The following is a 24,703-nucleotide window of genomic DNA, read 5'->3' on the forward strand; positions in this document are numbered from 1 at the left end:
GTGAGGCTCCTCTTGATCATGTGTTCGAGACCAACCACCCTCATTTTTTTTGTTTTTTTTTTCCCTCTTTCGATTTCTTCCGTTGTTCTTCATGAGTTAGTCCATAGTTGGGTCAATAATTTTAGGAGTAGTATGTTGGTCATTTTGTTAAGTTAGACAGTTAAATGAATTTACAAGTTAATGAGTTTATTTAGTGGGTTAAACATGGCATTATACTTTCAGTTTTTTAGCTTATTATTTGTTGTTTGTTAGCCTACATATATGGCTCTTGTATTTGGTGAAGTAAGCATGAAGAAATATTATGAGTTCTTTATTTTACTTGCTTCATACTTATCTAGTATTATTATTGTTTTTATCCTTTAGTACATATTAGTTTCAACAGTCATCTTATTCCTCTACTCCTCTTAATTCTTAAATCATTATTTGTTTGTAAATTAGTGATAATTAGATTAATTATTGATTTGTTTAATTAGTTTTGATATATTGTTGACGTACAAATTGAATTTAGAAACTTAGAATTTAAAAGTTTTACTTGGTCTTTTAATTGATAATTAGAAAAAAATTTCATTATCAAATTTGTGTTTATTGGGGACTTGGGATTTTTGTTTTTCGAATTTTCGTGTAATATTGATTTTTTGCAATATAATTATAGATTTATCATTTATAGAAGTAGTAATGTTTTAGCACGCTTTCAAAGTATAAAACTCGAAGAATGCTTTTGTATGGTTTTTTATTTATTTATTATTTTATAACTGTTTAATCCATTCATTTGTAATAAAAAATTTGAACTTATATATTGAATATTTAATTAATATATGAGCATCGTTTTTTTTTTAAGATTCCGAACCCACAGTTCGGAATTCCTAGATACGCCACTGAGTATAGCATCCAACTCCGTTAAATAAATCGAGACATTTGTGAGGCATTTGATCAAGATTTCATTACCAGACTCAACGATCACTTTCTTGCAATCTAAGGCATAAATGATGGTGAATATTACAAACAATTTGGTAATAAAAAAAGAGTAAGCCACACCAATTGCTATAATGGTACATAGTTCCCCTTCCAATTATCGGAGATTTTTGGGATTGATTTTCATAACATGCCCTTGTGGCTCTATAAACAACTACAAAAATAAAAAATAAAATAAAAATAAAAACTTAAATTGTTACACTCTTCATTTCATGAAGTATTTCCTGTATACGTTTATTGTTGAAAATATTTGATTGCAAAAATTTTTAATCAATAAAAAACAGATAGAAGATAAATTTGTTCCCTTATAAGTAAACTTCATTAGACTTCAATAATTCTTCATAAAACCAAAAGACACTATAGTTATCCAAAATACTTCAGATTTCAATATTAAATAAACTCAATTTTTCCTAAAAAATATGCAGTGCTCGATTGAGGAAACAAATGTTGTTCGTCCTCTTGCACATTATCATCCAGACCTTTGGGGCGATCGCTTCTTCAACTATACTCCTCCAGATACGGTATGATTTACACTTACTCCGTACGTAACATAAAAGTTAAACCAAAATTTGACATTATTTGAACAAAAATTTGTATCTTTCAAAAAAAAAATGAATATAAATTTGTAAAGTTAAAGATTATTAAAAACTTTCCAATTATAAAAGTTTAATATAAAATTCCATCTAATCTAGTTTGATAAGATTATTCTTTAAAAATAAGCAACTACTTGGCATCAACTTATATACCCAGTAAGTTGAATTGAACATAGCCCTAAAAGGTGAAAATATATGGTATGAAGAAATTGTCTACAAGTAAAATATGATCTCCCTTTTTCTTTTTGACTATTGGCTTAGGTTACCCAAGGCCAAATGGAGCAAGAAGCTGTAGCACTTAAAGAGCTAGTGCGTCAAGAACTTTTGGTCATTGACAAGGACCCAAAAGAAAGGCTTATACTTCTAGATGACATAATTCGACTAGCAGTAGCATATCACTTTGAAGATGAAATTGAAGACATCTTAAAAAAATTCTATAACAAGTTTTATGTTGATGGCTGCTATGAGGATGATCTTTACTATATTTCTCTACGTTTTCGACTTGTACGACAACATGGCTTTTATGTTTCAAGTGGTATGACACCATCTACATCACCATTAGATTGTGCTTGGATATAGTTTTGTGTTAATTTACTTATGATAAAAAATACATTATTTTTATGTGAAAAAACAGATGTATTTGAAAAGTTCAAATGTGAGGAAAAGGAACGCTACTTTAAGGATTGCTTAACAAGTGATGTGCAAGGTTTATTGAGCTTGTATGAAGCATCATGTCTAGGAGTACATGGAGAGAAAATACTTGACGAAGCCCGTGCATTTGCTACTACTCATCTAACCTCCTATGCTACACAATTAAGCTCTCCCATGGCCGAACAAATAGACCATGCCCTAAAACTACCCCTCCATCGACGCAGTATAAGGCTAGAATCACGGCTTCAAATCTCATTTTATGAATCAAAGTCTTGCCACGATGAAACTTTACTTAAATTTGCAAAGATAGATTTCAACTTGCTTCAAATATTTTATAACATTGAACTTAGAGATCTTACCAGGTAAATAAATATGTGCGGTAACTTGTTATACTACCTCTGTTACAGATTATGTGCAACTTTTGGGTATTATTTATGAAGCATACAAAATTCAAATGTTGCACATAATATGTAACAGAGGTAGTAGATACAAGTATTTTATTTAGCTAGTGCTGCTGAATCATTCAAAATATTTACTTCTTTGTAAATTCCCAACTATTATATTTACTAAACTTAGGTGGTGGAGAAGGCTCAACATGCTAAATAAGCTGCCCTTTGTGAGCGACCGAGTGGTAGAGGCTTACTTCTGGATCTTGGGAGTGTACCATGAACCTAAGTACTCGTACGCAAGGATGTTGCTTAACAAATTGTTCAAAAATGTATCTGTCATTGATGACATCTACGATGCTTATGGAACTATTGAAGAGTTAAAACCCTTCACACAAGCTATTCAAAGGTTCGTTACCATGAATGCATTAGGCCAAATCAAACTAAATTTAGTTTTCTGTCCTAAATCTATTCTTAAACCTAATAATTATTGAACTAACTTGAACTTTGACATGATGAAATATTAGGTGGGATAAAAGCTGCATCGAAGAACTCCCGAGCTACATGCGGGTTATTTATCAAGTTATCTTAGACACGTTTGAAGAAATTGAGCAAAACTTAGCTTTGGAGCAACGATCATTTGCTGTTTACCATCTCCAACAACAAGTACATACTAAGGCTTTATCTATAATATGTGAACTGGCTAAAAGCTTAGATTTATATATTAGTTATATGATAATATAAGTATAAACTAAAAATTAGTTTCTCTTTGAAATTATATAAGAACATATTTCAATGTCTATTTCTATTTGATAGATGAAAGCTTTATTCCAAGCTTACTTACAAGAAGCTATTTGGCGTCATCAAAATGTTGTTCCTACATACGACGATTACATGAAAAATGGCATCAGAAGCTCCGGCTATTTGTACGTAATAACTGCATCTTATCCAGGCATGGGGGAGTTAGCGACTAAGGATGCCTTTGAATGGGTCAACCATAGAACAAAGGCTCTAAACGTTTCATGCATACTCGCCAGGCTCTTGAATGACATTGGTAGCCATAAGGTATGTACTAGTAGTAGTCTCTTAGCTTTATTACAATCAAATCGAGCTCAAGATATGATATACTTCCTTTGTTTCTATTTAGTTTGATGGATGACTATTCAATGGCTACACTAAATTTGTAGCCATTGTAATTATATGTAATCTTAGCCCTTCAATTTTATAGAAGCAATCTCAGCCGTTCTTTTATATATTTGACTTAGAGAAAGAAAATTAAATAAGAAAACTGCAATATTGTTGTTGTGAAATGGAGTTATGAATAGAAAATTTTCACCATCGATTCACACACGATGATGATTAACAATTAAAAACCTCCATAGATTTGTAGTACACATGCACTAATCAATCTTCCCAAAAGTGATTAAGCAAAAACCCAATCAGCGATTTCGTTAATACATGTATTCCATGATTTTATTTATTTATTTATATTTTAACCGCTACTAAAAGCATTAACAACATCTAAAGATTTTGTCATTAGTTGCTGTAATTAAGGTGGAAATTTACCCACCACTGTTCTTATATGGAGCAGAGGTTGAAGAGATAAAGATCAGATGCGTAGGAGCATCAATGAATTAGATTCAGAAATGATGAAAAGGAAGGGGAAAGATTAATGAAGTTTTCATGGTAAAAAAATATTTATAACTTAGTCAATGAAATAGATAGTGAAGATTTAACATTAGAAAATAAATGGTCATGATCAAAACATTACAATGGCTACCAAATTATTGTGGCCATTGCAAACTTATCCTAGTTTGATAACCAGATTTTATTTATAGTAATTGGACTTGGAAATACTTCATACGTAGCTAGACTGGCTACATATAAATTCTTCTAATTGATATAGTATATAAGACATGTATCTTGCTTAACAAAAACAAATCAACAATGTGGATTATTGCATAATTTGCATTACTAGGAACATAGCATACTATAACTCAATAAGCACATCATGAGTATAAATATCATTCATGTTTAGAAATATCTTTCCTAGGTTTATTTTTGGTGGAGTATACTTAGTATAAACCAATTCTAGGTTATGTGAATCAGTTTAAATGGTTTTTATCATGATATCAAGAGTAGTTGTGACAAGAAAAAAAAAAAAAAAAAAAAAAGGTCAAACTAGGTTCAAATCTAAACCACCTCTTATTTGACGTAGATTATTTAATTTAGCACTGGGTATGGGGATGCCGATATTACATTCACATTTCAAGCCCCACATACTTATTAGAATTGGTTTTTTTGTACGAATAGATTATGATAGGATTGATTTATATACTCTATCAATTTTATTTTTATTTACTTGTTCTTTATTATATAATTACCCTTCGAAATTATATATTAATAAAATTCACAACCTTACCGTAATATTAACAGGTTTGTTACTAATAATAATCATAGCGATTTCTTCAAAAAAAAAAAATTAATAATAACCATAGCAGTTATATACAAATGCTCTCAATCTAACTCATTATTTCATTTTTTGATGGACTTTTGTAGTTCGAAAAGAGACGAGGCCATGTTTCATCTGCAATAGATTGCTACATGGATCAATTTGGAACCTCCATGGAAGAAGCTACGAAGGCGCTCCGATCACACATTGAGGAAGCATGGAAGGACATTAATGAAGAATTGATTGGGCCAATAATTGTTCCAAAGCCTTTGCTATTTCGAGTCATAAACTTATCAAGGACATTATATGACGTTTATCACATTGATGAAGATGGCTATACTACTGGCACTTTAATGCAAGAAAAAGTTGCAACAATTCTTATTCATTCTATCACATCATAAATTATACAACGTATATGGATTTTGCGTCTCTTTTATCACCTTATATTTTACTTTTGTATTGAGAAATTTACTTTTGGTTATGATGTAATGATTTGAGTTACTTTTGGTTATGATGTAATGATTTGAGTTGATATTTTTTGTTTCTTAACTTTAGAGTATCATCATAAATTCAAAATATTTGAATTTTTTGTAAGAAAGATGCATGCATCCTGTTTATATGATTATAACATCAACTTACTTTTAAAGAATTCACAGGGGTAGTATCAACGTCTTCTGTATATTATAATTGTATTAATGAGTAATCCCTTCGTTTCGTATTAATTGCAACACTACAGTGTTTACAAAGTTTAAGAAAATTTATAGGGTGGAATTTATAGAGTAATATAAAGTATTGTTGGTAGGAGAGAGTAATAATACTAAAAAAATTATTAGTATAAGTGTGGTTGGTAGAAAAGAGAAATAATAAAATATTTGTAAAAGTGGGGTTAGTGGGAGAGAGAAGCTATAATAATATAATAATGTGGTGGGTTCTTTCAAAACATACAAGTATTGCAGTTAATATTTCGAAATGCATTATGAAGTAAGTTAGAACCCGTATTTGAGGCCAAATTATTTTAGAGCCTAGTTCAATTACTAATTAGGACTAAAACGTGTTCATATTCTTCATACATGTTAAATTTTGATTTATTACGGATTGGACCCAAATGCGTCAAATGTAATGATTGGATCAAATGGATCTTACACTGTTCAAAATCGAGCCAATCAAAACAAGTAAACACCTAATATCTGTGCATGGCCTATACAGTTAGATAGCCCTTTCAAAGAGACTTTCAACTGTTATAATAAGCCCAATTCCGGATTAAAACAAAGAAATTATTATCAAAATACTTAACCGGACCCTAAAACCGACACCCTTGCACTCAAACGGCCATATCATTTGACCCATAACAGATTTTAACATAATTCTAACGGCATTGGAAATTTGACATTCAGAACCAATGATATCTTATTTGTGTTAACCCAACTTCATAATAAAAAGTTATAGAAGTTTTAAAAACGCATTTTTATATATGGCAAACCGCACCGCATGCAACTTCCACAGTTGCGCGCGTCAGCTGCGTGCAAGTCATAGAGTTGTTCCATTGAAGTTCTTGGAGGTATGAAAATGAGGGAAGTCCATAAACGCATAAAACGGAGATCTAGATGTAGGGAATATTTCAAGCATTACCCCAAACTTGAACCCCACTGTGATCATACACTTAAGCATGGTGGCGTCTAAAGGGAAAGAATCTAGAGCAAAAGAGTCGCCAACAAGTTTTAGGAACTTGTAAACCGTTCACAGGGTCAAGGTTACACCCCTTAACGATCCAGGAGATCGTTTACTCCAATAGGTCTGGAATCAATACTGGAAGTTCGGGGATGAGTGTGCAAATCCAACCTAATAGAGATTGAACCTGCCCTATAATAGGGCCTCTATTTTATTCATGTGCGCTTTCTGACTAACATGCAATCAATAGGTTTACCCTAAACCTTTTTAAACTATGTTGGTTGAATATTAATGCACAAACAAAACTAATATCGGCGATCACTTGAATTATAATCATATTAACCCTAAACAAGATTATTAATTATCTTATTAAACGTGATTACAAGTACAAATTCCCTTCAAACATGCATAAAAGGTGTGATCAAGCAATAACAATAATATAATCTATCAAGCAACATAATAATAATCATCATAACAATAATCATAATCCAAATCATAATCATAATTATCATAATCATGTATGTTAAAACATAATATTAGCAAGATCCTAGGAATGATACTAACAAGATTAATAACAAACCCTAACATGTCACTAAACAACAAAGATCAAATATATGGCCCTAACATGATACTAACATGCTATTAGGAAAAACAATAAAAGGCATTATATAAATCATAATAAGCATATTTGATATTATAACCTTTACCTTAAACATGATACTAGAAGATCAAAACACCCTAACATGACACTAGGAATCAAAATAACAACCTAGACATGATTTCTATATCATAATATCAATAAAGCAATTAAAGCACTTACTTGAATGCCTCATACCTCTTTCTAATAACAAAATACACGTGTTAGTAACTTCAAGGAAAAGCATAAAATCAAACAATTAAATTAAATAATTGAAAGAGATATTAGGGACCAAACCCTCATAAATTAAAACCTTTCACGTCTAGGGAGAAGGCAACTTCGAACTTGGCTAGGTGTATCTAGACCTTGTGAATGCGAAATTTTGTTTGAGAGAAGCTAGTTTAGAAAAGAGAGAGAGAGTAATAATGAATTTCTTAATGAGAGTTGGTGATAATTAGATGGGAAATTGATGAGAAGAATTGATGATTGAAAACAGAGGTTTAGGACCCTATTTATAAAGAAAATCAGCCGGATATAATAAAAAACGAATCATAGTTTCGAAAAGAATAAAACACGACGCTGTGGCCAAACATGCGCCTATCGCCGGACGTGTCGCCAGACGCCAGGTCTGTCGCCCGGAGACAGACGTGTCGTACAGCGATGCAATCAGTTTATCTTATTAAGCGTGAATAAATCTATTATTGGAGATCACTTGAATTATAATCATATTAACCCTAAACAAGATTATTAATTATCTTATTAAGCGTGATTACAAGTACAAATTTCCTTTAAACATGCATAAAAGGTGTGATCAAGCAATAACAATAAATATCAAGCAACATAATAATAATTATTATAATCATGTTAACAATAAAGCATAATAGCAATATCCTAGGCATGATACTAACAAGATTAATAACAAACCCTAGAATGTCACTAAACAATAAAAATCAAAGCTTTAACCCTAACATGAGACTAACATGAATATTAAGAAAGAGAATAGGAAGTATGGCAGGAATCACCATTGTCATATTTGATATTATAACCTTTTCCCTAAACATGACACTAGGAATCAAAACATCGTAACATGATACTAGGAATCATAAAAACGATCTAAATATGATTTCTATATCATAATATCAATAAATCAATTAAAGCACTTACTTGGATGTCTCGTACCTCTTTCTAATAACAAAATACACACGTTAGTAACTTCAACGAAAATAAAAAAAACAAACAATTAAATCAAATAATTGAAAGAGAGATTTGGAACAAAACCCTCAGAAATTAAACCTTTCACGTCTAGGGCGAAGGCAACTTCGAACTTGGCTAGGTGTTTCTAGATCTTGTGAATGCGGAATTTTGTATGCAAAAGTTGGTTTAGAATAAGAGAAAGAGAGAGAGTAATCAAGAGATTCTTGATGAGAGTTGGTGAGAAGAATTGATGATTGAAAACAGAGGTTTTATGAGGCTATTTATAGAGAAAATCAGCCGGATATGATAAAAAATGAATCAGAGTTTCGAAAAGAATAAAACACGATCGCAGCGCCAAACGTGCGCGTGGCGCTAAACGATGGACTCTAGCGCCAGACGTCAGGTATGGTGCCAGGCGCTGATTAAAAACACTTCTTTTATTCTGATTAAAACTCTAAAAGTCAACTAAAGTTAATTTATCAATGCTAATTAAATTAGGATTCAAAAGAACCTTTTAGAACAATCTAGAAGACTATAATCAATTCTAATCACATTAGGAATGATAAATCAATATTAGGCCCTCCTCTAGATCATTGGACCGTAGGTAAAATCCGGTTTGGGCCCTGTTTATTATTTTAGCCACAACTTCCTCATTATTCATTGGAATTAGGCTTATAATATATCGTTGGAAAGGTCTTTTCAAGCCCCATCCAACTACACCATTATTGGACCCATATCATTGACCAAACTATACTGGAATGAAAGTTTTTCATAAATAGGGTAAGAAAAGAAATATTTTCAAAAACAGAAAGAAGAGATATTTTAATAAAAACAACCACATCACTAGAATTTTCACACTTTCGCTCCGTTCGATAGTCAAATGACATGAAAGGTACTCATCACTAGGTTTGGTTTTCGGGAGACACATTTGGGTGTCTACAATTATGACTCCACATGAAAGGTACTCATCACTGGGTTTGGTTTTGGGGAGACACAAATGGGTGTCCACACTAGAAAAAAAGGAGCATAGTTAGTTTTTTTAGCACTTAGCTTAGGTCAATCTCTTTTTTTTTTCCACCTGTTTTAAATAATTTTAATCAATTAATTAATGTTGTTTAATTTGATCACTTTGAATAAAATCTAATTAATTTATTCACATAGTATTCTTTCATTAATTAAAGACTGGAATTGAAATAATTAAAATTTGTTTTATTACCTAAGTTAAGGCGAATATTGTTTATTTCTTGTTCCTTTCACGAATTTAATTAAAAAAGAATAACGACATTCGTTGCAATGTACAATATTTGTGATTAAAATAAAATTAACTAATTTAGTCTAGGAATCGTGTTGCATATATTATGTAATGAAATTATGAAAAAGGAAGAGCTAGTAGAAGCCGCACTAGGGCTAGGATTGCAATTCTCAAAGAGAACGTTTTTCTAGTACCCTCGCTCCCGAACTAATTTCTGGTTTAGTAGATCAATTTGGGTATGGGTAAACTTATGATTCATGCTAATTATCCCTTGAACACTACTTGGGAGAAAGCTACATATGAACGAGGTTTATGAGTTTTCTTAAAACTCATTGGCGACTCTTTATTAGTTTCTTAAAAATAAAATAAAATAATGACACACTCAATTCTAATTCAAGGTCTCCCAAACAGTCAGGAATTAAAATCCTAAAACACCCTAAAAGTGTAAAGTCCAAGGATTTTAAAGGTTCAAGGATATAGAGCAAATAGGATCTCCAACGACTGGCCACCCTCCTCACACGTACCAATCATCACTAGTAGAAAAACAAATTTTGACACCGGGTTTTTGCGCCGATTCTTAAAAACCGATGGGAAAAAAATTAAGCGAGATTTATTATAATAGAAATGGCACCGGTTCAAACCAAACCGATGCCAAATTAGTGAAATGACACCGGTTTGAACCGGTGGGAATTATTAAAAAAAAACCCTTTAATTCTTCTTCATATATAAACCAAACCCTAGCCTCTTCCTCTTCTCTCTCCTTTCTCCCCTCTCGTTCTCTAATCTCTCTCTCTTTCTATGCTCTCTCTTGTTCTTCTTCTCTTTCGTTATTCTTCTCTTTCATCTTCTCCTTCTCTCCTCTTATTTCCCCTTTTCACCACCTTATATCTCGCACCACCATCGCCGTAACAACACCACCAAGACCGACATCAACATACAACAACACCTCTTTCGCATCTCTCTCCTCTTGATGAAAACAAAGATTTTCAAGGTTTTCTTGTAGAGTTTTCATGGTCGAATGTGTGCTCGTAAACCCAATTTCAATGTTTTGTGTGGTCGAATGAAGGTATGTGTCTTTTTATTTTATTTTATTTTGTTCTTTTATCAGAATTTTTTGAATATATATGGTTGTGGTGGATGTTGGAGTTTGGGTTTTGGAGGTTGGGTTGGGATTTTAATTTTTCTTTCATTTTTCCTGTTTTTGTTAATTTTTGGGTTGTGATTTACGAAGGTGGTGGTTTTAGGTAGGTGGTGGGGTGGTTTGCTCTGGTTTGGCCGAATTCGTTAGGGTTGGGGTTGTAGATTTGGGTTCATTTGGGTTGGTTAAGGTTAGATGGGTAGAGGTTCTTGTGGAGATTGGGTAGTGGATGGTGGTACGGGTTAGATGGGCTAATGTAGGCTGGTGGTATGGCTTAAAAGGGCTGGTGTGGGGGGTGCTGATGTGGGCTGGTGGTACGGGTTAGAAGGGCTAGTGTGCGCTAGTGGTACAGTTTGGAGATAAATTCAAGTGAAAAAGTATATATATATTTTTTTGGGACATTAAGGGCATCGGTTAACCAGTGCTAATAACCAAATACTCCTAACCGGTGCTATTGTGCACTTTTCCCACCGGTTTTGAACTGGTGCCAAAAATATCTGGTTTAAAACCGGTGGGATAAGCCGGTTTAGAACCGGTGCAAAAATGCTATTTTCTACAATGAATTATTTTGTACTCCTAAGCTTGATAATAAATTAAAATTACTCATATAAATAGCAATTTGAAAATGTGACCTCTATCATCATGGTTTACAGAAATTTAATTTCTACATACTACCTACATTTTTAAATTTTGACTAATTATGTGACAAAATAATATGTTCAATTATGTTATGATGTATAAATAAAAAATAATTTATGTGGGGATCTTGATAGATTCATTTCATCAAAAAATTTTAGAATTTATTTTTATATGGAAAGAAAAAAACATTCTAAAATTTTGTTATATGATTAACAAAAAAATAATCATATGTTTGGCTTTGGAATCACATCCAGCAGTGGTTGGAACAACTCGTAAAACTAAACCACTTCGCCCTTACGAGGTAGTGATGAGTTTCACGCGCTAGTCGAAGGAGCGATCTTTTGATTATTCTATTATATTTGGGATTCTTTGATTTAGACTATGTACTTACCTTGAGTACGTGGATCTAAGTTGGATGAATCTCCAGTGGTTCCTTTCATCGTCATCATCGAACCACATTAGCAATCTAAAAGAACTGGAAGCTCGAAATGACCGGTCAAAGAAATTGAATGGGACCCTAGAAAAGAGCACAACTTTTACATGAATTTTCAAGTGAAAAAGGAAAGGTGATTCCATCCCGATCTCTCTTCCCGATTCAGTTTCCGCTTCTGGGAGATCAAACGGAGCTTGAGGACTCTCCGTCTTCTGGAAAAGGTACCCTCTTAAACATCATCTAGTGAAAAGGGTTTTTAGCTTTATCGCTTGCTGCTGGAAAAGCGGAATCACAACATCCTGACCCAATTCAGTACATATGCAAATAGCTAATTGATATCACTTTAAGGTTTTAGGTAATGTAAGTAGAATTTCATAAATCATATTCATACACCTATATGAGATGGATGCATACACAAAGTTGAATTACATATCACATTATAGTTTTAATTTATATCCTTTGATGCGTGTTTTCCTCTATGCGTTCTCGGAGATTAGAGTCGCAATAATTGAAGGTCTTCTACTAGACCAGTCAATTACTGACCCAACGCGGTAACCCAACCCGATATGATTCCAAACTCGTTTTACTGAGAAAGAACCCAAACTCGGCCCGACCCAAATGACCCAAAATTTGACCTTTATCATTTGTAATGATCTAATCAATCCAAACCACTCGAACCAAATGACCCAAACAACCCGAATCCGACTCGTTGACCCGAATTTATAGGTCTATCCTCTACGATTTGTTCACTAGTGAGAAGTGATGAACCTCTTGCAACACTAGCTAGTTGGACGGAAAAAATTAATCTGCACTTCAATGGAGTTTTCTATTCTCACCTGGGAAAGAAATGGAAATTTTTTGTATGCTCTATTTATAACATGTATCTTCTTATCAAGCCCTAAATATTTAATCCCATGAACTACTTAGGGCTTAGCTTGTCACTCTCCCACTCTTTACTCCATATGGTTGGCCATCACCAAGCGGGCTTGATTTTCTTTGTTCGATCAAAAACTTAAAAGTACTACCTTATAGGATTCATTTAGTTGACATTAGGCTTATTTTGTACTCTATGAATGATCAATATGGTCTCTAGAAAGACATAAAGATGACCTAACTAAATGAACTTATTATCTCCATAATATAATCCGTTATATTTATTAATTGCACGAGTGGAAGACACAATTCCTTCTCTTAGAAAGATTGAGACGGTATCAGTGGACAATTGGCGTCTACGTACTCTGCCTTCATCCAACCAACATCCCCTTAGAAATTCCAATCCACATCGCCAAGGTGTGTACCTCATACTTGATCACCTTTTTGTACATCAGTTTTTTTAGCCATATACCACTAAGTTTGTTGTTTATTCACCATATACCCTTGAAAATTTTCAAATTTACCTTATATCTCTAAGAAGTACAGTTATTACAAAAATTCACTATAGCCCTAATGACAACAAGATGAGTGAAATTTAGTTAATTATGCATTGAAACCACATTAGATCTCTTCCCCCATCCCCTAGCTAAACCACACACTCCTCTCCTTTCTAAAACCCTAGAAACCACTCCAAATCTCCATAACCATATTTGTACGTATAATTGATTTTGAGGATAAGAAAAGGAAATTTGGGGTGGGTGGGGTGGGGTGGGGTGGGTTGGGGGGTGGAAAAAGGAATGTGGGTGGTTTCGGGAATAGGGGAATGTATTTAGGGTGGTTTGGGTCATAATTAACTCTAATGACTAACGAAGTTAACAATAATTAGTCATCAATGGTATATGGTCTATTTTGTTAATAGCTAGAGGGTATATGATGAATTTAAAAATGTTCAGAGACATATGGTGAGTAAATAAAAAAACTCAAGAAAATACGGTGAAAAAACTGTTTATATACATATAGTAAATGAGAGTATCATATACAGGTTGCTTAAAAACCTTATATCTAGTTACTTATACTTTTATATGCAACAACTAAGTCACAATATAATAGGCCATCAACTAATGGCGTGGCGCATCACATATAAGAATTGTCTTAAGATTTGGTGAACTGAGTTTCATTTGCCAAGATTTTTAGTTCATTATTGTCATGTTGTTATCTACCTAAATCACAATGGTTTATACTTTAGAAAGTGATGAATCGATTTTTTTTCTCTACAGGCTAGATTGTCATTGTAAACAATGTTTGATTTGTAATCCATTGATGTTTTTCTTCCTTTTCTATGCATGAACAAAAGAACCCTGCCTAATAATAAAAATACTTCTACTCCGTATTACAAGTACATATTTTATACTTTCATCTTGTTTTAGTTGACACGTTTTGACTTTTGACACTATTTGCAAATTTTCTATGATTAGCTTTTTGAAATTTATAGGTATAATAAAAATAGTCATTTGAGTTCTTGTTAAAACCTCTGAATGTAATTATTAATATCAACTTTGTATAATTTTTAGTTATTAATAAGAAATAATATTAATTGTAAAAGTTATTTGTTGACCAATGCAACGTGATAAAATTAACATGTCAATGAAAAACGAACAAAGGATGTTCAAATAAATGACTAAATATGATTGTTCCCTTCATAAATATAGAATTGATTCAATTAAAACAATTACAACAACGCTACAATTTCTTGCACACATAGTAGCCATCAATTAAAAAACAATCCATATTTATCAAACTATTTTTCTAATTCAAAGAGCATGTTGCTAATCAAAACTATCTTATTCAGGTAAATTATAGAATATAAATATGAGGCAAAACAAACACAATTTGCATGATCAAATAGTTATAATAAATAAAATATGAGGGTGTTTTCGTTGTTCCTTGTAATAATGTTGGTTTTAAGTAATGGATTTCCGCAAAGGAATTCTGTTGTTTTAATGGCAACAGCGATTCGCTCTCCCAACCGTGCTAAGTCCTCAGACTTCTCTCCGCCAATGTCGCGTGGTGGTCGTTGGAATCCTTGCTATGGTAAAACGGCAATACCTTTGCTTTGCCTTGTATGGAAATGATCCAAGAGATTTTATCAATCTTATGTCTAGTTTGTCATATATTAATGTTAACAAATTACAATTGATCATACAATACTATGTATATTTATTTATTTATTTAGTTTATGCTAGCCGGTCCCTGATTATTTTGGGACTAAGATTTTGTTATTATATTGTTGTTGTTATTAGAGATACTAGGATCTTCTAATGCATAATTGCATTAGATTCATGTATTTATCCTAATTTATGTGAAGCCTTTTTTTAAGGAAAAAATAATTATTTTTTGTGTAATGAATTAATGGAATACATAATATTCACAAAATATATCCTTCTATAACAGAATATCTATCGTATTTTCTATCAACTCCAAAGTATATAAGATCGGACATAAAGGGTGTTAAAATGAGATCAATGTATATTTTTTTGAGGGGAGATCAATGTATATATTTTTGAATTAATTGCAAGTTCATTTTTGTTTTTACGAAAAATGCTTGTTCAAATGCACAACTTTTGAAATATGGTGATATGTAAATGACATGTAATGCTATGTATTATTTAATTATATATAAGTTAAAAAAAACCTCTTTTGTTTTATTTTTCTCACATATTTCTAGGTTTTATTCTACCCTGATCTCTCATTTTGACTTCCTCCTAAGCTTATTTTTATTCATCACAATTAAAGCTAGCAAATTATAATTTGGGGATAGATAACATCATTCAACAGCTTTGAAATTCTAATTATCAATTTTTTTTTTCAATATTAATCTCTGCGCTCAATTCATCAATCTAAAACGTAACCCTAATCTGATCTATATTTCTAAGTATAATTAATTGATTTTGTTAATTTCAATCTCCCCCTCTCATTAATTAAAAACCTTGATTTGTATTCAATGGCTATAATAATTTGCTAGCTATTGTAACAGATTATATCTGAACCCAACTAAAATTTCAAACTAATTACATATCGTCAAAGAAAGATAATATAGTAGCATTGATTAGCGCTTTTCAATTCATACCTTGTTATTTCAGATGTTATATTATAATAGGGAGGTGAATTGTAGTGAGTTCCTAGTATATAATTTTTGCGGATTAAAACAGTTAAAGTTAGGAACTTAAAGAGTGTAAAGCGGATTTTACGAGGAAACCTTCTAGGGGCCAACTGGAAGTAAAACCTCGACCCTCCAAGGGAATTTCAACACAAACATTTTACTATTATAGGGAAACTCCTAGTTACAACCTATTACACACATACCTTACTCACAAGCTCCTCAGTGAATGCTTGCTACCTGATAGGACCCTATCCTACCCAACCTAAGTCGCATGCACTTAGGTTCACTCAGCACTCTCGGAGTGCCTACACTCGGCTTCACAGTAGAAGCTCACTCACTATAGTGCCCTCACAGCTACCACACGAATTTTAGAGACTTGCAAACTCCTACACGAATTTTAGAGACTTTTAAACTCCTACACGAATTTTAGTGAATTCAAACTCATCACACCCCAATACTCAAAATACTCAAATCCATTTTTCCATTACAAGATCTCATTGAATAACTCTAAATACATATATATGAATAAAGAGATAAAACTAATACGTTGGACACTCGAAATCTGTCTGGAACACACTGGGCGTACTATAACCAAAACCTGACAGGAACTTTGACCTAGAGGACTGACTTAGCTTCATGGTGAAGGATAAAACCATTAAGCATGACTACTATACACTTCGTCAATCTCAACTTTGAATGAATACATATGAGCATATTTATAGTACACTGGAATTATTTATTTCATCTTGAAAAAGATAGGTTTAAGGTTTTATCAAAAGATAAGTTTAAAAGATATTTCTAACAATAAGTTTTCCCAAAATATATCTTTTTGTTAAGAAGAAAATATGTCAATAATAATAAGAGATAATTAACATAAAATCATATTTTATTCAAACCTTATCTTTTTGTTTAAAAATACTTTTTCAACAAACTTATCTTTTTTCAAAAGGGATTTATTAGAAAATAAATATTTTTATTCAGTAAAACTAAATCTTTAAAAGATATGCACGTAATAGGAAAATATGTATATCATTAAAACTGACTTTTAAAGACGTGCATACTTAAGTTTCCATTAGGTTCGAAACTCTGTCAATCTGTGAGTTCTTGACAAGTCAGCAACTCTAATTTCATTGATTGTCTGGAGTTCACCTTGGTTGTAAACAAACTTGTTCCAAACTGACTTTTATGTCCAACATATTTACATGAATCCTAGAGCAGCATACTTTTATTTCTCCGTCTTCATGATGCTTCTCTGAAACTTTTGTTCTGAAATCCTGTAGTCTTGACGTATTCCGGATCTCGGGGCAACGTTCCACTCTGGAACCGCAGTCCAAGTTCCAGCATTACACTGGAACTTGCTTCTTTTAGGAAGCTGCTTGATGTGTTCCTTCCGTCAGGAAACACTTTTTAGTTCCATGTAGTCTTGTTCGTAGAACTTCTTTCAGTAACTCTTCTCCTACTTTACTTGTCATCCTTAGTCTTCTAAGATTCCTCTGTTTCAGTCCTCACTTTAACTCCCGAAGTTTACTTATTTTACAAAAATCAAAACACTAAAAGACTCTTATTAGATAGAAGTTTGGTCAATCATTAACATCATCGTCAAAACCTCATTAGGATAACATACCTTCTATCTATCATGATTCTTAATTTTTTAATTATTTTCTTCTATCAATTGTTTTGGATAGTTGAGGAGCCAAAGTTTAATTGAAACAAACTACCTAATACGAATTATGGAGGGTGAAAGGTTTAAAACGAAAATTTTAAGATTTTAATAAATTTCCTTACAATAATCACAATGGGTGAAGTATAAAAAACGCTGGGTAGAAATTTGATACAGATTTGACATTGATAATGTCATTGATTTCATTCTGCGATATAATTTTATCGGAACGATTTTCATCATTGATTTCATATTGCAATCTAATCTCTGTAAGTATAAATTATGCACTGGAAACAATCCTAAACATAAATAGAAAAGTAATTACCATTGATGAATGCTCATTTAATTTATTCATCTTTTTTTTTTAATATTGTTATTCTTACTTTGTAATTTACATGACATAGAAATAATAATATTGAGTGTACATTTAAAAATATATATATATACTAAATTAAAAAAATGGTGAGCACAAAGATTTGATCCTTCAAGCACAAATAAAAAAAAAATAATGCAGTTTACCATCTTAGCTAAAGTTAAACAATGCTTAAAATATATGAAAAATATATAATAAATTTAATTAATTTTAGGAAAATGATATACATAGCCCTTAGGGCTACATATAAACATTAAATTTACACTTGGAAATCATAAAAAGTTGAGAAATCACGAAAAAATAATCACTAATTACACTGATTTACGCGTGTTTTTGTCATGAATTTCTAATTTTATACAATTTCTAAGAGTATATTTAATGTTTACATATAGCCCTTAGGGCTACATATAACATTACCCTTAATTTTAATAGTGGTACACTAGATAAGTCCCGTGCGATGCACGATATCGGCTATGTTCCTGATATTTTATGGGCCCTAGGCATAATGTACATACGAAAGGGGCCTTTACATAACTAGTTTTTATTTTATCCACAATTTATCTAAATAAAAGACAAATTATTTATTTGAATAATAAGTCTAAAGTCTCAATACACGATAATAACGGTGCATAATATAAAAAGGGATAATGTTATACATAGCCCATAGAGATATACATAAGCATTAAAAACACTCTTGAAAATTGTATAAAATTGAAAATGTATGACAAAAACATGCGTATATTAGTGTAATTAGTATATTTTTGTCATGATTTTCTAAATTTAAATAATTTTCAAGAGTGTTTTTAATGCTTATATGTAGCCCTAAAGGGTATGTATAACATTTTCCAAAAATTAAATGCTAGAAAATTTGTGCAAATTTAGAAATCATAAAATATATGCACTAATTTACGCATGTTTTTATCATGAATTTCTAATTTTATTGTCACGAAAATAATTCCATAGTTTTCATTAGAGTATAGCAAGCGTATATAAACAACCTAGCAAATAGAATAGGGCTCATGAGATAGGCCCGATAACTATACACTATACACAATAATAGGCCTTAACACCCCCCCTCAAGTTGGAGCATGCAAATCACAAATGCCCAACTTGACAAGTAAATACATGAATTGACTTTTACTCAAAGCCTTGGTGAATATATCTGCTAATTGATCCGTTGTCTTCACATACGACGGACTAATGATACCATCCTGAATCGCATCACGAAGATAATAACAATCCACCTCAATGTGCTTGGTACGCTTATGGAAAAACGGATTCTTCGCAATATGCAACGCAGATTGATTATCACAAAACAAACTCATAGCACGGGGATGCGAGACACCCAAACTCAGAAGAAGGGCCTTCAACCATTTCAACTTATCAGTAGTTTTAGACATTGAGCGAAATTCGGCCTCTGAAGAAGACTTGGCCACAGTGTCCTGTTTCGGCCTCTGAAGAAAACCTGCCCAATCTAAATCACACCAACCCGTAATATGTAAATCACAAGCCGAACTCAAAAGAATACCCTGACCCGGACATCCCTTCAAGTATCGCACTATACGAAGAGCCACTTCCCAATGGTCCTGCCGCGACTGTTGCATAAATTGAGATAAAATATGCACCGCGTAAGCCAAATTCGGTCTAGTAAAAGACAAATAAATCAGATGACCCACAAGCCGTCGATACTGTTCTGGATCAGAAAAGAAAGAGGACTCTGATTTTGCCAGAGTATGATTCTGCTCAATAGGAGTACCTGTCGGACGAGCACCTAGCAAACCAGACTCTGCAATAATGTCAAGTTTATATTTCCGTTGGCATAAAAATATGCCTTCCGGACTACGAGCAATCTCAACACCAAGAAAATACTTCAAAACACCCAAATCTTTCTTATGAAAACAGTCACTCAAGTATGACTTGAATGTCAAAATCGAAAAAGAATCATTACCAGAAATTATCAAATCATCCACATAGACCAGAACACTAAGTTGAATAAACCCAGATTGCAGAGTAAAAAGAGAATAGTTAGAGTACAATTGCACAAATCTGTTCCTTTTTAGAGAGGCGGCCAATTTAGAGTACCAACAACGAGGTGCTTGTCGAATACCATACAACGACTTCAGAAGACGACACACCAAACCAGATTGAGAACCATAAAACCCAGGGGGAAGCTTCATATAAACTTCCTCATCAAGATCACCATGGAGAAATGCATTGTGGACATCCATCTGATGCAATTCCTAATTCTTTGCAGCAGCGACATCCAGAAAAGCCCGAACAGTGACCATTTTAGCCTCAGGAGCAAAAGTCTCATTGTAATCAATACCCTCAACCTGATGATTACCAAAGATAACAAGACGAGCCTTCAATCTCTCGAGTGTGCCGTCAGAATTAAGTTTGACCTTGTAAACCCATCTGCACCCAAGAGCTTTCTTGCCCGGAGGTAATTTTTCCATTACCCATGTTCCATTGTTTTCCAATGCATCAATTTCTTTTTGCATTTCCTCTTTCCACCCCTCATCTTGCATTGCCTCCTTGAAATTACGAGGCTCAACCACCGTGTCAATAGCTGCAATAAATACACGGTGTCGCACAAAAAATTTATCACAATTCATAAAATGTGCTAAAGGATAGGGAGTACCTGAGGAGCATGGAGTAGGCGATGAACATTGAAAGATAGATGGACTAGGAAGAGATATAGCGTGAGCAACATAATCACGATGCCACCCCGGTGCTTGCCTTGGACGTTGACTACGGTCCAACACAAGAGAAGAAGACAAATCAGTGGTAGGCGGAGCAGCCACCTCATGACTGTCCGAAACAGTAGCAGAGGCAGTAGGCGCCCCATCAGAGCTGCTGGTGGCAGTGTTTGTGGCAAAGGAAAGCACTGGAGAACTGTGGACAGGAGAGGCCACGGTCTGGCCGTGGTTGGGGCTAGTAGGAGTGTCGTGCAAAATGGCCTCTTCTCCAACCTCCAAAACATACTCCAAGTCATCTAAGAAATCACTATCAACCCCAACAACCTCGGGTGACCCCCCCTCAACACCCAAACCCGATTCCTCATGAGAAATAAACGGAAACTCGTTCTCATGAAATTTCACATCACGAGATACAAAAATGTCACCAGTGTCTAAGTCATAGCATTTCCAACCTTTCTTCCTATGAGGGTATCCAACAAATACACATTTTCGACTTCGCGGGGCAAATTTGTCACCCTTTGCCTTTTGATTATGAGCAAAACATAAACACCCAAAGACACGCAACTCATCAAAGATTGGTGATTAGCAAAGAGTATTTCATATGGAGTTTTATTGGCTAACAAAGAGGAAGGAGTACGATTAATGAGATACACCGCCCCAAGGACACACTCACCCCAAAAAGTAATCGGCAAATTGCCTTGAAACATCAAAGCACGACTCACATTCAATATATGTTTGTGTTTACGCTCTACCCGACCACTTTGGTTAGGGGTACCGACACAAGAGGCTTGAAAGAGAATACCATTTTCATCAAAATAAGGAAGCATGGGTTTGAATTCAGTTCCATTATCACTCCGCACACATTTAACAGTGACATCAAATTGACATTAAACCATAGCAAAGAAAGAGCAAAAAGAAGAATAAACTTCAGTTTTGTCATTCAATAAGTAAACCCAAACACCACTGGAAAAATCATCAACAATCGTCAAAAAATAATGAGCACCACAAGTAGAAGTCGTGTTATACGGTCCCCACAAATCACAATGTATCATTTCAAGAATACGACTAGCACGACTATCACTATCAAAAATTGTCTCGGGTTTGTTTAGCTAGAGGACAAATGTCACAAGCTTTATGTAAACACTTAGTACCAGTACTACCTCGAATAGCAGGAAGCAATTTGACAATTTTCTCTGAAGGATGCCCCAAACAACGATGCCACAACTCAAATGTAGAAATCTCCGGACCCGTAAGAGCACATACTTTTGGGATACGCAGGAAATAATATAGTCCATCTATCCATTCACCACCTCCAATTAAGCTCCCCGAGGATTGATCCTGTATAGCACAAAGAGAATTAGTGAATCGGACAAAGTAATGAGAATCATCAATCAACTTAGACACCGAAATTAAATTGCAATTCAATTGTGGAACAAATAGAACATGTTCAAGAGTAATGTCATCCGCCAAGACAACACGACCCTCCTTAGTAGCCATGGCCTTAGCACCATCGGGAAGACCAACAGGAGAAGGGATAATAGAATGAGCATCATGATAAAAAACTGTCATTGCCGGTAACATGGTGGGATGCACCGGTGTCAATAATCCATGAGAATGATAGAGAATCACTAGCCATAGAATCCATAGGAGAATTAAATACACCCAAGATAGAAGAGGCAGTAGTAGTAGTAGTACTAGGAAGCCGAGGAAGGGCAGCAGCACTATAGGTAGCAGCGGCCGCGCGGTGGGGTCGCGGGATATCCCCGCGGCCTGGCAGAAGCAGCGAGGAAGAGGCAGCAGCCGCGGGACAGGGTCGGAGGTTGTCCCCGCGGCCTGGCAGACCCTGCATCGCTAAATTAGAGGGGGGCGGATTAACGGCAGATGGCAGAGCAGTAGCAGAGGTAGAAGCGGCTACTGAGCAGCCGTGGTGGCCGAATTTGGCCAGCCACCAGTTAGGGAGGCCATGAACAAGGAAGCAACTATCGTAATCATGACCCGATCGATTACAAAGGGTACAATATAAGTGCAATTTGCGTCGGTGCGTAGATAGAAATTTATCAGTGGATTCGGAATTAGAAGAAGACGTCAAGGGATTGACAATCACCATTATTGATCAAGAAGAAGAAGTAGAGTAGTAGTATGAGAAGAAGAAGAAGCGGAAAAGTCGAAGGAAATTTTGAACAGCAACTGAAGCAGTAAACAAGTAGAATTGGGGAAAAACCCAAAAATCGATTTAGAGCAGCAAGAATATTTGTAGAAATTGGTTGATTAGAAAAAAAATTCAGAAATTTGATTGTAGAGATTATGATAGAAATTAATTTAGGGATTAGAATGATTTTGGCTCCGATACCATGTCACGAAAATAATTCCGTAGTTTTCATTAGAGTATAGCAAGCGTATATATACAACCTAGTAAATAGAATAGGACTCATTAGATATGCCCGATAACTATACATTATACAGAATAATAGGCCTTAACATTTATACAATTTTCAAGAGGTATTTAATATAATTTTATATTAAAAAAAAAAAGAGTTATGTTACCGACTTACCGTTGTATAATTGGCCACTAAAGGGAAAGATAAGAACAGAATATTTGGTGATGGATGAATTACTTATGCTGCTATTTATTTTGTTAATTATCTTAGTTATTGCCATGATATTAATCTGCCAAACATAAAGTTGTTAATGGTGTTATTGGAATTATTGTATTTTGGGAATTTGTTAATCATAGAAACCGTAGAAGAAGATAGTGAAGAGATAAAATGTTGTAATTTCCACCTAATAAATTGATATAACAGCTAGCTAATTAATGACTTACATGAATCAAGGTTTAATAAATGCAACAATTCCCACTAATAAGTTTTTTTTTTTTTTTTTTTTTTTTTTTTTTTTTTTTTTTTTTATGTTTAGATGTATTGTTTTCATCAGTGTACTTTTTTTTTTTTAATAGCAAAAATATTTCATTAATTGAAAGTCATACAACATCTATAATAGAGATTCGACGTTAACAAATACATAAGATATTGAATCAAATAGAATTTTCATACAACCTTGTTGAAGAGACAATCTAACGATCCTTTGTAGCCGTGAGGATGTTTTTCTTCTGATTCATCTGTTCGTATTCGAAAACTTGATAACTTTTTTACCAACGAAATAATTTCAGGACAATCCATTAGATCTGCTACCATGGATTCAAACCTAAGAAATTTCTCCCTCGAAAAGAGGAGATAAACCTTGTCTTTCGAAGAAGGTCGAAAAACCCTTGTCTTTCGAAGGAGATCGGAAACCCTTTCTTTAATTTCGAGGGAGAAAAGTTCCTCCCAAAAGAAGGAAGCATTATTAAAAACCTAAAGAAACAAGGATTGGGGCTTTCCACCGATTAAAATCGATGGATGTCCCTTCAGAATTCAACAATGGAGGCTAGGGTTTTGGAGAGAAAAAGGAGGAGAGAGAAAGGAGGTAATACCAACTATAGATTTGTTTTCATTGTACTTAGTGAAGGCAGCAGAGCACCAAGTACAAGTAAAGCCATTAACTATTTTTTTTTTTAATATTGGGCCCCCTTTTGGCTTGGGCCCTAGGCAGTGGCACTCGAGGCCTACCCGTAATTGACCGAGACTGGCGAGAGAGGACTCCTGACTCTTAAAAAGGGAGGATTCCCGGGTTTCACTAGATAATATCCCAGGGCCGGGCCTACACGACATAAAAAAATTATTGTAATAAATATATATTTTATATATGTCCCTCATATGAAATAAATTATAAAAACATAACCATTAATTGCCATTTGTAATAATATTTAGATCTTATTAATTTTGAAGAAGATTAAAAACTTAAGCAAATTATGTATTATGGAGTACTCTTTAACCGAGAGTAATTATATTTTGAAGTCAGATAGTCACTCATAAATAATAATAATA

The 24,703-nt window shown here is 33.7% G+C and overlaps 2 protein-coding genes across 2 annotated transcripts; one reads left to right on the forward strand and one right to left on the reverse strand.

Moving 5' to 3' along the window:
• The first annotated feature begins 261 nt into the window (after positions 1-261).
• On the forward strand, positions 262-5,490 carry LOC110708849 ((-)-germacrene D synthase-like). Its single transcript, XM_021887073.1, has 8 exons — positions 262-282; positions 1,398-1,493; positions 1,827-2,100; positions 2,200-2,578; positions 2,793-3,011; positions 3,130-3,268; positions 3,419-3,667; positions 5,162-5,490. The coding sequence occupies exons 1-8, from the start codon at positions 262-264 to the stop codon at positions 5,453-5,455; spliced, it is 1,671 nt and encodes a 556-aa protein (XP_021742765.1). The 3' UTR covers positions 5,456-5,490.
• A 14,831-nt stretch (positions 5,491-20,321) lies between these two features.
• LOC110708850 lies at positions 20,322-22,349 on the reverse strand. The gene is made up of 3 exons (XM_021887074.1): positions 22,044-22,349; positions 21,707-21,889; positions 20,322-21,302 (listed from the first exon to the last, which is right to left on the reverse strand). The coding sequence occupies exons 1-3, from the start codon at positions 22,347-22,349 to the stop codon at positions 20,322-20,324; spliced, it is 1,470 nt and encodes a 489-aa protein (XP_021742766.1).
• Positions 22,350-24,703: the final 2,354 nt, after the last annotated feature.

This window comes from Chenopodium quinoa, unplaced genomic scaffold (genome assembly GCF_001683475.1).
Source record: "Chenopodium quinoa cultivar QQ74 unplaced genomic scaffold, ASM168347v1, whole genome shotgun sequence".
Classification (NCBI taxonomy): Eukaryota; Viridiplantae; Streptophyta; class Magnoliopsida; order Caryophyllales; family Amaranthaceae; genus Chenopodium; species Chenopodium quinoa.

Excerpts from the sequence above, each read along its gene's own strand:
- LOC110708849 (XM_021887073.1), top strand. The coding sequence starts at position 262 with ATGGCTCTTGTATTTGGTGAA. Across the intron at positions 283-1,397 it reads TGGCTCTTGTATTTGGTGAA|TGCTCGATTGAGGAAACAAA; the intron begins GTAAGCATGAAG and ends AAAAATATGCAG. Across the intron at positions 3,012-3,129 it reads TTCACACAAGCTATTCAAAG|GTGGGATAAAAGCTGCATCG; the intron begins GTTCGTTACCAT and ends ATGAAATATTAG.
- LOC110708850 (XM_021887074.1), bottom strand. The coding sequence starts at position 22,349 with ATGACAGTTTTTTATCATGATGCTCATTCTATTATCCCTTCTCCTGTT. Across the intron at positions 21,890-22,043 it reads ATTTCCTGCGTATCCCAAAA|CTAAACAAACCCGAGACAAT; the intron begins GTATGTGCTCTT and ends TTTGTCCTCTAG. Across the intron at positions 21,303-21,706 it reads TATTGAATGACAAAACTGAA|GCAAAGGGTGACAAATTTGC; the intron begins GTTTATTCTTCT and ends CATAATCAAAAG.